General features: G+C 47.5%; 1 protein-coding gene across 1 annotated transcript in view; it reads right to left on the reverse strand.

The window, feature by feature from the left end:
• The window catches only part of MELTF (melanotransferrin), a 24,822-nt gene extending 21,519 nt beyond the window's left edge, over positions 1 to 3,303 (reverse strand). Inside the window, exons 1-2 of the mRNA XM_027061128.2 lie at positions 3,053 to 3,303; positions 1,057 to 1,211 (exon numbers count right to left, since the gene is read on the reverse strand). Of these exons, the coding sequence (XP_026916929.2) occupies positions 1,057 to 1,211; positions 3,053 to 3,101 (204 nt within the window). The 5' untranslated portion in view covers positions 3,102 to 3,303. The remainder of the gene's footprint in view (positions 1 to 1,056; positions 1,212 to 3,052) is intronic.
• Positions 3,304 to 14,799: the final 11,496 nt, after the last annotated feature.

A 14,799-nucleotide genomic window follows, 5' to 3' on the forward strand; every position in this document is an offset into this window, starting at 1 on the left:
CTCGGGTCATAATCTCATGGTTTGCGTGTTTAAGCCCCACACTGGGCTCTGCGCTGATGGTGCGGAGCCTTCTTGGGATTCTGTCTCTCCTTCTCTCTGCCCCTCCCCTGCTTGTGTGCTCTCACTCTCTTTCTCTCTCCCTCTGTCAAAATAAATAAATGAACTTAAAAAAATCAGATAGTACAAAATGGTATGTAGTGGAAAGTGAGCCTCATTTTCCTGCCTCTCAGACCTCCGCCTCCACTGTTAACCTGTTTCTCAGATTTTCTAAGATGCAGACTGAATCCCACAAATTCCCGCTTCATTTTTTCCCTTTTTTATTTCAAAACACAAATGGCAGTATACCTATCAGTGTGATGGGGTCCATGATAAAACTGTAGTTCAGTATAATCGCTTTCCTCCCAGTGGAGCCTGACCGAAGCCCCCGGCCCATGTGGTACTATATGATTGGGTTAGCTTTGGGGAGAAATCAAGGGCTGAGCTGAAATGAAATCCCAGGTTCCCTTGTGCCTGTCCAGAAAGCTTCCCTCCAGGCACTGTCCTTCCACTGAAGTCCTGCCTCTGAGTGTCAGTGCCAGCTGAGCAGATCCGCCCCTCAGCACTTCTTTCCCACCCCCATTCACCCACCTAGGACTGCTGGCCTTCATTCCTCCTTCCTGAGAAAGTGCACAAACCCCATTCGGGAAAGCTTCATGACGGCCTAACTACCATGGGCCACTGAGGGGGCTGCTGTCTGGGCGCGCCTTGGTGGGGGTGGGTAGTGTCCCTACTCTAGCAGGGGCCTTGTGGAAGGAAAACTCTGCCTCTTAGATATCTTTCCCTACTGGCGCCCACGGAGCAGGGGCCCTCTCTGTGGCCTCCCGGTGGCTGGCCTGGGCCCTGGCGGGAAACAAGCCGGCCCTTGTTGCCTGGGAAACTCAGGAGATCCTAATGCCCGGGCAGGCAGGAAGGAAATCGGCACCTTTCTCTGTGAATGACGCTGTTGTGTACTCCCTCGTGAGTCAGAGCCCTCCCGTCTGGCAGGGTGTGGTAGTGGAGTGAGGGGGCAGGACTCACCGTGATGAGCTGGATGCAGTGGTCGGCTGAGGTGCCCTGGACACACAGGAGGGATGGCCGGATACCGGCTTCCTGGAAGGCTTTGCTCATGTCGCTGCATTTCTGCTGCTCCGGGTCTGAGGTGGTGCACCACCGCACCTCCATGCCGCCGAGCACTGGGGGCAGGGGACAGTGAGGTCCGGCTCCCCTGGCATCCCGAGCCCAAGCAGGCTGGCTCCAGCAGCTGTGTGTAACCCCACGAGCCTGTGTAGCCAGTGCTCTACTGCGGCCCTGCCCTCCCGCTGGGAGGGACCGAGGCAAAAATTGTCACAGACTGCACGCATATTCCTGCACTTGGGGCAGCTCAGAGCCTGGCACTTTACAGAGGCCAGGGAACGTCTCCGGGGGTAGTGCTGGGCTACCCCCGAACCTGCTTAGCCTGGTGGCTGGAAAGAGCACTGGCTGGGGAGTCGCGGCTGGCTCCGTGACTGGGCAAGTTCCTGCCTAGTCTTGGGGCCTCTGTGTCCTCCAACAAGAGGGTGATGGACCAGGTTCTCTCACTCAGGATCCCTGCATCCTCCTCAGGAGCCGGGAATTGAGACTGGGAAGTGGTTACGGGTGCCCTTGAGGAGACTTGCATCCTCTCGGAGTATCTGTGATTACATCCATTGCAAACCCACCCTCAGGGTCACAGTGCCAAGGGGAAGCTGAGGAACCAGCAGGTAGAGTTCACGTTTCCGCTCCTGGAGAAGGAGCTAGTGACTTCAGGCAACTTATTTTCACCTCTCTGAGCTTGCTCTGTCATCAGAGAGTGCAGATGAGAAAAGCCACCTTCTACGCTGTAAGTAAACCTATGTAGAGAGCCAGGACACATAGCTCTTTCGTGGACTTTTGCTTAGACCCCTCCTCCTGGTGGGGAGCCTCCTGGGTCCCGAGGTCTGACCGGGTCAGGGTCCCAGAAAGCATCCAGCCTGGGGGCCCCAGCAGAAGTGGGGCCAGATGTCCTTGCAGTCAATGCCTTGGAAGACCTGAGTTCCTCCACCACTCACCCTGTCCAGCTTTGGATCCAGTTCCCCACCCCCAGGAAACAGGTCATTCTCTCCTGGCAGCCTGTCCTTCCCATCCCCACTCCAAGGGTCGAGACTGCAGGGTCCTCCACAGCCTTCCTTTTGCAACCCAGCTCCTGGCGGCATCCTGGAATGTGAAACTGCGTCCCCCCTCTCCAGAGCCCCAAGACTGCACCTTGGTAGTCCCGACAACCGTAGAGTTGGGACCCGGGTAGCGGGTCCAAATTTTGTATTGGTGAGGTCACAGGGTGAACCCATCCTGTGTCCGCCTGTCCCTGCCAGCAGCTCCCCGACGCCCAGACTCACGCCTCACTGCCCTGGGCCCTGACTTCCTTGGGAGAGGGCGGTGCAGACGCGAGGAGACCCGACAGCGCCCCCTCCTCCTCGCTGCACCTCGCAGGGCGCCCTAGGGTGCTCGTAGCTTCTGGGCACACACGCTCCCGGCTCGGGTCGTATCTCACGTCTCACCACCGGTCCCTTAGAATCTCCTCCTCCCGCTTCCCTCCCGGGCTCGGGAGAGGCAGAGTCGCTCCGGGCCCCCAAACCCTCTTCGGGCTTCCACGCCTACCAAGAGCGTTCACCCTCCCAGCTGTCCCCCCGACCCTCCAAGACGCTCCCCTCCACGCCTCTGGCCGCCCCTCTCCTGGGCAGGTCAGCAGGCCCGTTTTTCCAAGGCCCAGCTCAATGCCGTTTCCCCCAAGAAGCCCTCCGGACGTCCCAGTCGGCCGTGGTCAGTGTTAGTACCCACCCCCCCCCCCCCCACCCCCAACCCCCGGCGTCTTCAGCTGCACTTGGCGCCTTCCTACGCCTCCCCTCTTTCCCGGGAGATAAGGACTCAGAGTACACTTCCTAGCTGCGTGGGACCCTGGTCCGGGGCTGGAGAACTGCAGGACCCCCGCCCCAGCTCCTACTTCCGCTCCTGCTCCCGAGACCGGGCCGTCGGGCCTCACCTGTGCGCAGAGCGAGGAGGATCCACAGAGCGACGCTCGGGCCCCGCATGGCGCGGTCTAGAGCTAGCTGGGGCCGGGCTGGGTGTCGGTGCGTCTAACTCTGGGTCCGAGTAGGTCAGCAGTTGCTGGAACTTTTCGCCTCCTTCCTCCCTGGCACTGGCCTGCAGCTACTTAAATGCGGCCAGGGTGTTTCTCGGCGGTGTCCACGCCCCTAGGGCGCACCCTCCCGCCCCAGACTGGACACCTGGGCTAACCAGGCTGGCCTTGGCCCTCTCTCTGGCGCCCCCTGCCGGAACCTCAGGCGGCGTGGGGGACCCAGTCTAACCGCCGACTCCTAGGTGCTCCCAGCTTCTGAGCACACACGCTTACTTGTCCCTGAGAGTCATGTATCTGTTGTCTGGGACCTGATTCCCCCAGCTAACACGCTGTTCTAGAGTTGTGTCCCCTCAACTCTCTGCCCCACATTCCAGAGCATTCACCCCTCCCCTTGTTCTAGAAACACCCTAAGTATCATGTTCAACTGAAGAGGGAAAAGCTCAGATTTGGAAGGAAGAAGTCAGAAACCTGGAGTCTGAGCTGCAAGGAAGCTGAAAGGCCATTGAATTCATTCACCAGCCTCTCTTCAAGTACATATTTGCACAAAGGATGTGGGGATACAGAGATGAACCCAGGTAGATGTGGTCCTGCCTGGGGGAGGGGCTGTGAGGGTGGGGGATTGTCTGTCCTTGGGCCTAGACTGGGGAAGTGACTTTGCCCTGTGTTCACACATTTAGTCAGTGATGGAGCTAGAACTAGAACCCAGGTCCCTGGCAGAGCTTGGCTCCTTCCATCATGGTTTGAAACATGGGAAGAAGACTAAAAATGGGGAGGAGGACGAAGCAGAAAATTACAGAGGGGGACATGAAAGGAGAGAGAGAGAGAAGAAGGTGAGGGAGGAAAAGCTGGGTTGTCTATTTTTCTAGGCCACTGGGTCTCAAAGTGTGTCCCCAGACCAGCAGAATCAACACCATCTGGGAAGCTGTTAGATATACAAATTCACAGGCCTACCTCTGACCCACTAAATCAAAAACTCTGGGGGAAGGGCCAACAGTCTCTTATGTATGTATGTATGTATGTATGTATGTATTTTTAAGTAGGCTTCATACCTAGTGTGGAACCCAATGCAGGGCTTGAACTCACAATCCTGAGATCAAGACATGACCTGAGTACAACAGTGAGGCACTTAACCAACTGAGCCACCCAGGTGCCCCAACAGTCTATGTTTTTGATTCTGGTGCACAGCTGAGTCTGAGAAGCACTGATCTAGGTGGACCGGATGTGTTGTTGGGGATGTGGGGAATGGACTGCAGAGATTGTTACTCAGTTATCTGCCTCCATTTCTGTCCTCATTTTTGTCATCGCCCTTTCATGAGTACCCAGCAAAGAGAGCCTCCCTGTCTCGGGTAGAGGACACATGTAATAAGAACACTGAGTGAGATAAGGGATCCCTGGGTCTGAGTTTGACAGTCCTTGAGCCTGCTATGCTCTGTGGGGGAAAGAATGGGCTACAAAGCTGTTTATCACACCCTGAGATGATTTGTGGCAATCACACAGGCTGCACTTTGGGAGACCTGAGTGCTACTCCTTCGTTATCACTGACTCACTGGGTGACCTTGGGCAAGTTTGTTCTCCTCTCTCTGGGTTTTAGTTTCTCCATATATAACACGTAGGTCATGGGGGCCCTGATGTGCCATTCTTCTTCCCCCAAAAGATATCTGCTCTGGAGAATCAGAGGGGGACATGTGTGGTGGAGGCTGTTTTTCCATTCCCAGCTGGTTTCATCAGGAGAGGGAACCTCTTTCTAATTCACACAAACAGCCTAGGAGGTGGCCCTGGCAGTGGGACTATGCCTATCCTAAGAGAATAAAATAAATAGAAGGGTCCTTAGCAAGTCTCATTCTCCTGACCATGAGGATGAAAAGGCTCATTTTGTCATACTCCAGGCGCCACCAGAAGGTACTGGCAGGATTTGTGCTCATTAAGTTATTCCTCTAGCAAAACTACAGGTGACACTGATGAGCTATAACCTGAGAACCTGGGGAGGCAATTTCATGATGGGGTCCTTTCCCCTATCTCTGGGGAGTCATTCCCCAACTGTGACTTATCAGTGAACTTACTGTCTCTGGCCTGTAGAGGCTTCTATGTCGGGCCCATTTGCTTGGACATAGCTTTGGCCATGGACATTACACACGTAGATATCTATATGTAATGGGGAACTCTGACTTGGCTTGAGCCTGGATCCTGCCATTGCTGGGGTACAGCCATCCCTGGGTGTAGCAGAGGAATGGGTGGGATGCCTTGAGAGAATAATGAGCCAGTAATTTAACCTGGAAACAGCTGTATAGAGTAGCAGAAGTGCTGAGGACAGTTTGGTCCCTATTCTGGACACATACTGAGGAGAGGAAGAGGATCTCTGAGCTTCCTTCTGGAAATAAGAACTGGCTTCACTAAGACTTCTATAAGAGGTTGGGACCTAGACAACACTGTTTTCGGATGTCCCCCCACCGCCCGACTCTAATCCATCATATAAAATACAAAGAGCTCCTCTCCACTCTGCCAGTGATACAGCTCCAGCTCTCCAAGGATGCAGGGTGCCCCCCAAACATGGAGCTTGCTCACCAGGGTACTGAGGTACCACAGTAGGCAATGGGATGGAACACGTTGAAGACAGTCTCTGGGGACTCAGAAAGAAGGCGAGGCCTTTAACAGGGGGTAGAGAATCTGTGTGGGCAGCTGTGGGCTAATGAGCCAGCAAAATATGGATGAACAATTCTTTTACCCAGAATCTTGGGGCAAATTTTTTTTTAAATCTCAACAAGCCATGATTTGTATTTTTCTGTTCCTATGAGCTGTAACGTCTTCGACTAAGAACAAGCCCCAACAATGCTTATTTAGGGGACACTTGGATGGGCTGGTATGCACAGAAAATATGAGCAATTGTGAACATTTGGAGCAGTAAATGTGTTATCAAAGGGTATTACTCTTGACATTGTGATAAGGAAAAGAAAAGAGAAAATAGGCTGAGAGGGAAAGGTTAGGGCCTGAGGTCCCTGGTTGGAGACAAACACATATTTTGGAGCATTGATGGGAATGTCTGATCACAGCAAACTCCCTCTGGCATAAGGTTCCTCTTAAGAAGGTGATGGACACCACCTACTCCCCCTTGGGTGCCCCTCAGGAATTTGACAATCAAAGTACCTAACGAAAATAAATAAACCATAAAACACGAGGGGCAGTGTGACCATAGTCTCACACCTCACACAAGAGAGTCTAGCCAGTCAGAAATGGACAACCTAGAGTTATCCAGCCAGTCAGGGTAGAACCTGAGAAGGAACAAGTGAGAAGGGAAGAGGGAGGCTGACCGGAACCCTATAGAACAAAACCCTTTGCCTATAGTTGTGGGCATTCACTTTCGAACGTCCCTTCTCTGTAAAGAGAGCTTTTATACGATTCTTCCTTTCTGATCTTATACTCTGATAAACTTCAGCCCGCTGCTCATTTTGTGTCCACCTCTTCATTCTTCAAAGCAGCGAGACGACAAATCCCGGGTATTGAGGTAAAAGATCCTGCGACAACATCAGTCACCATGTACTTGCTGACTCGTTAATACATCTGAATTTGTATATTGAGATCAATGATAGATATATTGGACACGCTTTGTGAATACAAGCTTTTGTCTCTTTAAACGTATTTTCCCTATGAAGCTTCCCTTAGGGAGAGCCCCGTTCACTTGGGCTACACAATATTTTCTGCGTGTAAGCTTTTCAAAGGCAGATTCTGTGCTTGTTCTTCTTTGTGTTCATCACAGGGCCTTGAGCATGGGGAATGATTTCTATTGTGTTAGGATATTACTCATTGCTGTTCAAGTATCTTGTGCTGCTGAGGGGGAAGGACTGAGAAGAGCCACGGAATTTGGGGAGTAGGAGGTCCACAGACAGCTTTGTCCGAGCAGTTTCAGTGGCAGGGCAAGGGCCAAGGTTTGGCCAGGAGGCTGAGCAGCATGAGGGCAGGGTGTCCTGTCTACTGTCATTCCCAATGGCCAACATCCTGTCTAAAATACTGTAGGCATTCAACAAATCATTAGTATTTATTAGAAATGGACGGAAAAATGGACAGTGTCCTTTTCAAGATATTTGGCTAAGAAAGGAAGAGGAGTGAGGTTGTTTCAAGGGGATTAGGAGCCCACGGAAAGATTTTATAGGTTAGGAGAGATTTGATTATATAGTCAGAACACAAGTAGCCCATGCAGGAAGGAGACTAAACACACAGGAAAAGAGGGTTAATTGAAGAAGACGTAAGGAATAAGAACAGGAGGACAAACAGAGAGGGAAAGGGACAGTGTTTCTTCCTTGGAGATGGGAAAGAAGAGGGGTGGGAAAAACTCAGCATCAAACCTCCATTCAAATGTAAGCCCAGCATCCCCAAGCTTGGTTTATTATTTTAGTTATCAAGCCACGAAATGTTTTTTCCCCTGAAAACTTTCTTTGCAACCCAGAATTTAAAATGTAGAGAGGGGGGTGCCTGGATGGCTCACTCAGTTAAGCATCACTCTTGATCTCAGCTCAGGGCTTGATCTTAGGGTTGTGAGTTCAAGCCCTGTGTTGGGCTCTTCCCTGGAAGTGGAGCCAACTAAAAATTAAATAGATAGATAGATGATAGATAGATAGATAGATAGATAGAAAAATAAAATTGTAGAAGAGGATTAAAAGACTGAGATTGGGGCACTTGGCTGGCTCAGCCAATTAAGCGTCTGACTCTTGGTTTCAGCTCAGGTCATGATCTCACAGTTCATGAGTTCAAGCCCTGCATCAGGCTCTGTGGTGGCAGTGCAGAGCCCGCTTGGAATTCTCTCTCTCTCTCTGCCCCTCCCCCACTCACACCGTATCTTCCTCTCTCAGACAAATAAATTAAAAAAATAAAGCTCTGAGATTAACTGTGCAGATAGAGTTTTAAAGCTATTAATAAATCTCCATCTACACCAAAAACCATAAAATACCTAGGAATACACCTAACCAAAGAGGTGAAAAATCTATACACTAAAAACTATAGAAAGCTTATGAAAGAAATTGAAGAAGACACAAAAAAATGGAAAAAATATTCCATGGTCCTGGATTGGAAGAACAAATGTTGTTAAAATGTTGATACTACCCAAAGCAATCTACATAATCGATGCAATCCCTATCAAAATAACACCCATATTCTTCACAGAGCTAGAACAAATAATCCTAAAATTTGTGTGGAACCAGAAAAGACTCCAAATAGCTAAAGCAATCCTGAAAAAAACAAAGCTGGAGGCATCACAATCCGGACTTCAAGATGCATTACAAAGCTGTAATCATCAAGACAGTATGGTTCTGGAACAAAACCAGACACTTAGATCAATGGAACAGAATACAGAACCCAGAAATGGACCCACAAACATATGGCCAACTAATCTTTGACAAAGCAGGAAAGAATGTCCAATGGAATAAAGACAGTCTCTTCAGCAAGTGGTGCTGGGAAAACTGGACAGCGACATGCTAAACAATGAACCTGGACCGCTTTCTTACACACAAAAACAAACTCAAAATGGATGAAAGACTAAAACATATGACAGGAAGCCATCAAAATCTTAGAGGAGAAAGCAGGCAAAAACCTCTTTGTGGCCACAGAAACTTCTTACTCGACATGTCTCTGGAGGCAAGGGAAACAAAAGCAAAAATGAACTATTTATTGGTACCTCAAGATAAAAACTTCTGCGCATTGAAGGAAGCAGTCAGTAAACTAAAAGGCAACCAACAGAATGGGAGAAGATATTTGCAAGTGACATATCAGATAAAGGGTTAGTATCCAAAATCTGTAAAGAACTTATCAGACTCAACACCCAAAACACAAAAACTCCAGTGAATAAATGGGCAAAAGACATGAATAGACACTTCTCCAAAGAAAACATCCAGATGGCCAACCAACACATGAAAAGATGCTCAACATCACTCATCATCAGGGAAATACAAATCAAAACCACAGTGAGATATCACCTCACACCAGTCAGAATGACTAACATTAACAACTCAGGCAACAACAGATGTTGGCGAGGATGCGGAGAAAGGGGATCTCTTTTGCGCTGCTGGTGGGAATGCAAACCGGTGCAGCCACTCTGGAAAACAGTATGGAGGTTCCTCAAAAAGGTAAAAATAGAACTACCCTATGACCTAGCAATTGTACTACTAGGTATCTATCCAAGGGATACAGATGTGCTGTTTCGAAGGGGCACATGCACCCCCATGTTTATAGCAGCACTATCAACAATAGCCAGATTATAGAAACAGCCCAAATGTCCATCTACAGGTAAATGGATAAAGAAGATGTAGTGCACACACACACACACACACACACACCCACCATGGAATATTACTTGGCAGTCAAAAAGAATGAAATCTTGCCATTTGCAACAACGCGGATGGAACTGGAGGGTATTTATGCTAAGCGAAATTAGTCAGTCAGAGAAAGACAAATATCATATGACTTCACTCATATGTGGAATTTAAGATACAAAACAGATGAACATAAGGGAAGGGAAGTAAAAATAATATAAAAACAAGGAGGGGGACAAAACATAAGAGACTCAAATACAGAGAACAAACTGAGGGTTGCTGGAGGGGTTGTGGAATGGGCTAAATGGGTAAGGGGCATTGAGGAAGACACTTGTTGGGATGAGCACTGGGTGTTATACATAGGCGATGAATCACTGGAATCTACTCCTGAAATGATTATTGCACTATATGCTAACTTGGATGAAAAATTAAAAATAAATTTTAAAAAATAAATCTCCATCTGTTTCATTTAATATAAGATTTAATGAGTGGAGGTATGCCTGGGTGGCTTAGTCACTTGAGCGTCCAACTTGGGCTCAGGTCATGATCTCACAGTTCCTGAGTTCGAGCCCTGCATCAGGCTCTCTGTTGTCAGCATGGAGCCTGCTTGGGATCCCCCCACCCTTCTCTGCCCTTCCCCTGCTCTCTCTCTCTCTCTCAAAAATAAATAAACATTAAAAAAAAGATTTAATGAATGGAAACCAGTATAAAAGGAGGTAAAGAGTAAAGAAGTAAAATCAAGGCTGCCTGGGTGGCTCAGTTGATGAAACATCTGACTTTGGCTCAGGTCATGATCTCGCGGTTTGTGAGTTGAAGCCCCACTGAAGCTCAGAACCTGGAGCCTGCTTCAGTTTGTGTGTCTCCCTCTCTCTCTGCCCCTCCCCTGTTCACTCTTTCAAAAAATAAACATTAAAAAATTTTTTTAAAAAGAAGTAAAAGCAAGAGTACTATATTTGGCTCTGTCACTAAGACTTTCAGGGAAAGTATTCCTACCTCAGCTACTTCCAAGCAGGGTTTCAGATGATGAGTAGGGAAGGGGTTAGCAGTAGGCAGGGGTAGATAAGGGACCCTGGGGAGGCTGATTACAGCCATGATGGCTCCCCCTGGGCCAGCCTCTGCCTTGGCTTCAAGGCTCACCAAAGTGGCTCTCAGACCCTCCTGGCCCTCCTAATCCTTGAGGTGTCCACCGTGCCCCCAGCCCCAGCTGCATATGTGGGTGGGAGGCTATAGCTGCGGGACAGGTTCTGGAAAACAAAAAGGATAAATGCATCCCAGACCTGTGCATGCTACATGCCACGAATAGAGTCATCCAGTTCCTGATAAGGTCCCAATAAAAAGTCAGAGATAAAAATCCTTGGTGGCAACCCAGTCAGGACCCCTCTCACTCTCTCTATTTATTTTTTTTAATTATTTTTTTTTTAGTTTTAATTTTTATTTTTGAGACAGAGAGAGACAGAGCATGAATGGGGGAGGGGCAGAGAGAAAGGGAGACACAGAATCCGAAGCGGGCTCCAGGCTCTGAGCCATCAGCCCAGAGCCCGATGCGGGGCTCAAACTCACGGACCGTGAGATCGTGACCTGAGCTGACGTCGGACGCTTAACCGACTGAGCCACCCAGGTGCCCCTCTCTCTCTCTCTTTTTAAATTCAAGTTAGTTAACATAGAGTGTAGTCTTGGCCTTAGGAGTAGAACCCAGTGATTCATCTCTTACATATGATACCCAGTGCTCATTCCAGGTGCCCTCCTTAATGTCCGTCGCCCATTTAGCCCATCTCCCCACCCGCCTCCCCTCCAGCAGCCCTCAGTTTGTTCTCTGTATTTAAGAGTCTTTTACAGTTTGCCTCCCTCTCTGTTTTTATCTTATTTTCCCTTCCCTTCCCCTATGTTATCTGTTGTGTTTCTCAAATTCCACACTGATATCTGTCTTTCTCTGACTGACTTATTTTGCTTAGCCTAATACACTCTAGTTCCATCCATGTTGTTGTTGCAAATGGCAAGATTTCATTCTGTTTCATTGCCGAGTAGTACTCCATTGTGTATATATAAACCACATCTTCTTTATCCATTCGCCAGTCGATGGACATTTGGGCTCTTTCCATAGTTTGGCTATTGCCGATAGTATTGCTATAAACATTGGGGTGCATGTGCCCCTTCAAATCAGCAATTTTGTATCCTTTGGATAAATACCTAGTAGTGTAATTGCTGGGTCATAGGGTAGCTCTGTTTTCAACTTTTTGAGGAACCTCCATATGTTTTCCAGAGTGGCTGTGCCCGTTTGCATTCCCACCAGCAGGGCAAAAGAGTTCCCCTTTCTCCACAACCTCGCCAACATCTGTTGTTGCCTGAGTTGTTAACGTTAGCCATTCTGACAGGTGGTATCTCATTGTGGTTTTGATTTGTATTTCTCTGATGTTGAGTGTTTTCCAAAGAAGACATCCACGTGGCTGACAGACGCATGAAAAGGGACCCCTCTCACTCTTGAGAGCTTTGTACTTTCTCGCTCAAAAAACTCTATCGCTTTGCTCACTCTCTGCTGTCTGTGAGATTCATTCTCTGACTCTGTGAGACAAGGACCAGCGTCTCTCCCACCCACCTGTGACATGACTTATAATGAAAACATATGCACAAGGAAAATAAAATTGATACAAAGAGAACAATCACAAAGCATGTTCAGGAAGGAAGATGATTACACCACGGGCCAGAAAGGAAAGGACTATAATTAAATGAAAATTTTGGCTGATTTAGAGACTTGTAGTCAGACTGTTTTATCCACTCCTGTCCACTCCTCCATCCCAACTCAACCACTGTGCAGATGAAGCGGCTGCTAACACTTACACAGTGCTCTTTCCAGGTCATGATCATGAAAAGTCAAGCCACTGAAGACAGTCGTGCTGTATGAGGCCTGCAGGCTCCGGAGAGGTGGCAGAGCTGTGCCCTCTGATCAGCTGCCATGGGTATTTTACTGGGACAGAGGTACACAAGGAGAAGGCCTCCTAATCTGAGACAAACCATGTACCTAAAGAGGTGAAAACAGCACAGGTTGAACATGCTGTTAGGTGGACTCAAAATATATACTGTAGGAATTCAGGCTTCTTGGGCTAGAATGACCGGGGAGTCTTCTGCAGGAGGAGGGACTTAGGGTGGGCCTTGAAGAAAGGTAGGGCTTTGATAAGGGCACTTGGGTGGGGAGGTCACAACAGTTAGCAAGGCAGCAATTTGCATGACCAACAGTGGCAGGACAAGACCTGCCCAGGTGTGGCTTGGGAGGTACGGGGCAGTAGATGACTGATTGACCACATACTATATTCCAGAACCGTACTATACGGGAAAGTTAGTTTGGATTTAGGACCCATGAAGGTCACTGAGGAGAGGAGAAACACAATCCAAGCTGCATTTTAGGAAAAGTCATGGGGTGATGGCTGGATCAGCAAGGGGAGAAATTAGAGGAGGCTAGAAGATGAATTAAGAGACCACTGAAGTAACCCAGGCCTGGGGATGAGGGTGGGTTAAGGATTAGAGTGATGACAGTAGAAGTAATAGCAAGAAAAATATGACATTAAGGAAGAATCAGTAGTAGGTGGTGACCAAATATTTGGGGGAAGAGAAATGTCAAGGAGCATTAAGGTTAAAACGTGGCTGATGTAGAGAATATTCTATTAAGTACGTTACTAGCCATCAGGAGAAAAGTTGTTAAAAGGTTCGTAGAGCTTTTTCCTAGTAAGAGTGAGGAATGTCAGATAAACTAGATCCAGACTGAACACTGAACTTTCATAGAGAAAGGGATCTATTATCAAGACATAGTTTTTCTCATCTTAAATACCACTAGGGAAGTGGATATTTTTGATCAAATGACTGTCACAAGATTTAGAAAACCTTTTTGTAGAGATTCATAGTGTGAAACATATGGGACTTTCGTCTTGTCTTTAGCCCTCCCATCTGTGAGGTGAATGAACCTAATTTTAGACATCCTAAAGAAAGATTACATCACTTGTTCTAATCTTTTCTTCCATCAGAAAATTCACTATATCTTATTTTACATGCTAATTGTTTTGAGCACTGGCTTCTATATAGTTAAAAAAAAAATAATTCTAGGGGCACCTGGGTGGTTCAATCTGTTGAGCATCTGACTCTTGATTTCGGCTCAGGTCATGATCCCAGGGTCATTGCATTGAGCCATGGAGCCTGCTTAAGATTCTTTCTCTCTCTCAGGTCGCCTGGGTGGCTCAGTTGGTTGAGCGTCCGGCTTCAGCTCAGGTCATGATCTCACAGTTTGTGAGTTCAAGCCCCACATCGGACTCTATGCTGACAGCTCAGAGCCTGGAGATTGCTTCGGATTCTGTGTCTCTGGCTCTCTCTGCCCCTCCCCCACTTGTCCTCTTTCTCAAAAATAAACAAACATGAAAAAAAGAAGATTCTCTCTCTCTCTGAAAAAAAAATCATTCTACTATTTATTCAGTAGTTAAAATCATTCAGTGGTTAAAAACGGTCCAAATGACATTGGTCATTAACAGTTGACTAGCAGAAATAGGGATCCATATATACTCAATTTGAATAGTTTCTTCCTATTTTGGGTAACACCAGATGGTTCCTAAGGTTTAGTTTAGTGCCAATTTAGAAGAAGGACCTAATGTTGTTGTTGTTCGAAAACACACAAGAGAAATCAAGTCGTATCAGATATGAATGGAAAAGACTGACAAGGCCATTCATACTATCTGCATGCCATCAATGGAGGGGAAGGCAGCTCAGGGTCAAGGATTCCTGAGGAATGTTGCACTAGAATTGCCCTACTTAGCAATGAACAATTTCTGTTAATCACACAATATTAGTAATTTTTAAGATACAGAGAAGTTACCACCTAAAGGGAATTGGTAGTTATTAATTTTTAAAAAACAAACTACAATCCTTTGGTGTTCAACAAACTAGATTTTCTTGAAAGAGGAGGACTGTCTCCATGGGCAGTTTTCTAAATTGTAAAGCTATTAGTCTCATGTTTAACACATGGCTATTTTCATTTGTTGCTCTGTTTTCTTCTCAGACTATTTTCTTTCATTTACTACTGTCCTCAACAGACTACACTTATCTCCCTTAGGACACCAGCAATGAGAATCTGGCACTGGTCATTGGCACATCCCGTGTTTGGACCATCTGAGTGTTATTCCTGGGAATCTGAAATTCTAAAAATTCAAAATTGCTTCTACTTGTAGTCTCCTACTCTAGGTATCATTTTATTCTGTGAACAGACTCTTGGGACATATCATTCTGCATTTAAAGTTTGTTTTATGATAACCTCCTGTGCAACGGGCAAAATGTGTGGATGCTCACAGGAGAGAGGGAGGTGGGTGGGCGAGGGCCTGT

The sequence above is a fragment of the Acinonyx jubatus genome, chromosome C2 (genome assembly GCF_027475565.1).
Source record: "Acinonyx jubatus isolate Ajub_Pintada_27869175 chromosome C2, VMU_Ajub_asm_v1.0, whole genome shotgun sequence".
NCBI lineage: Eukaryota > Metazoa > Chordata > Mammalia > Carnivora > Felidae > Acinonyx > Acinonyx jubatus.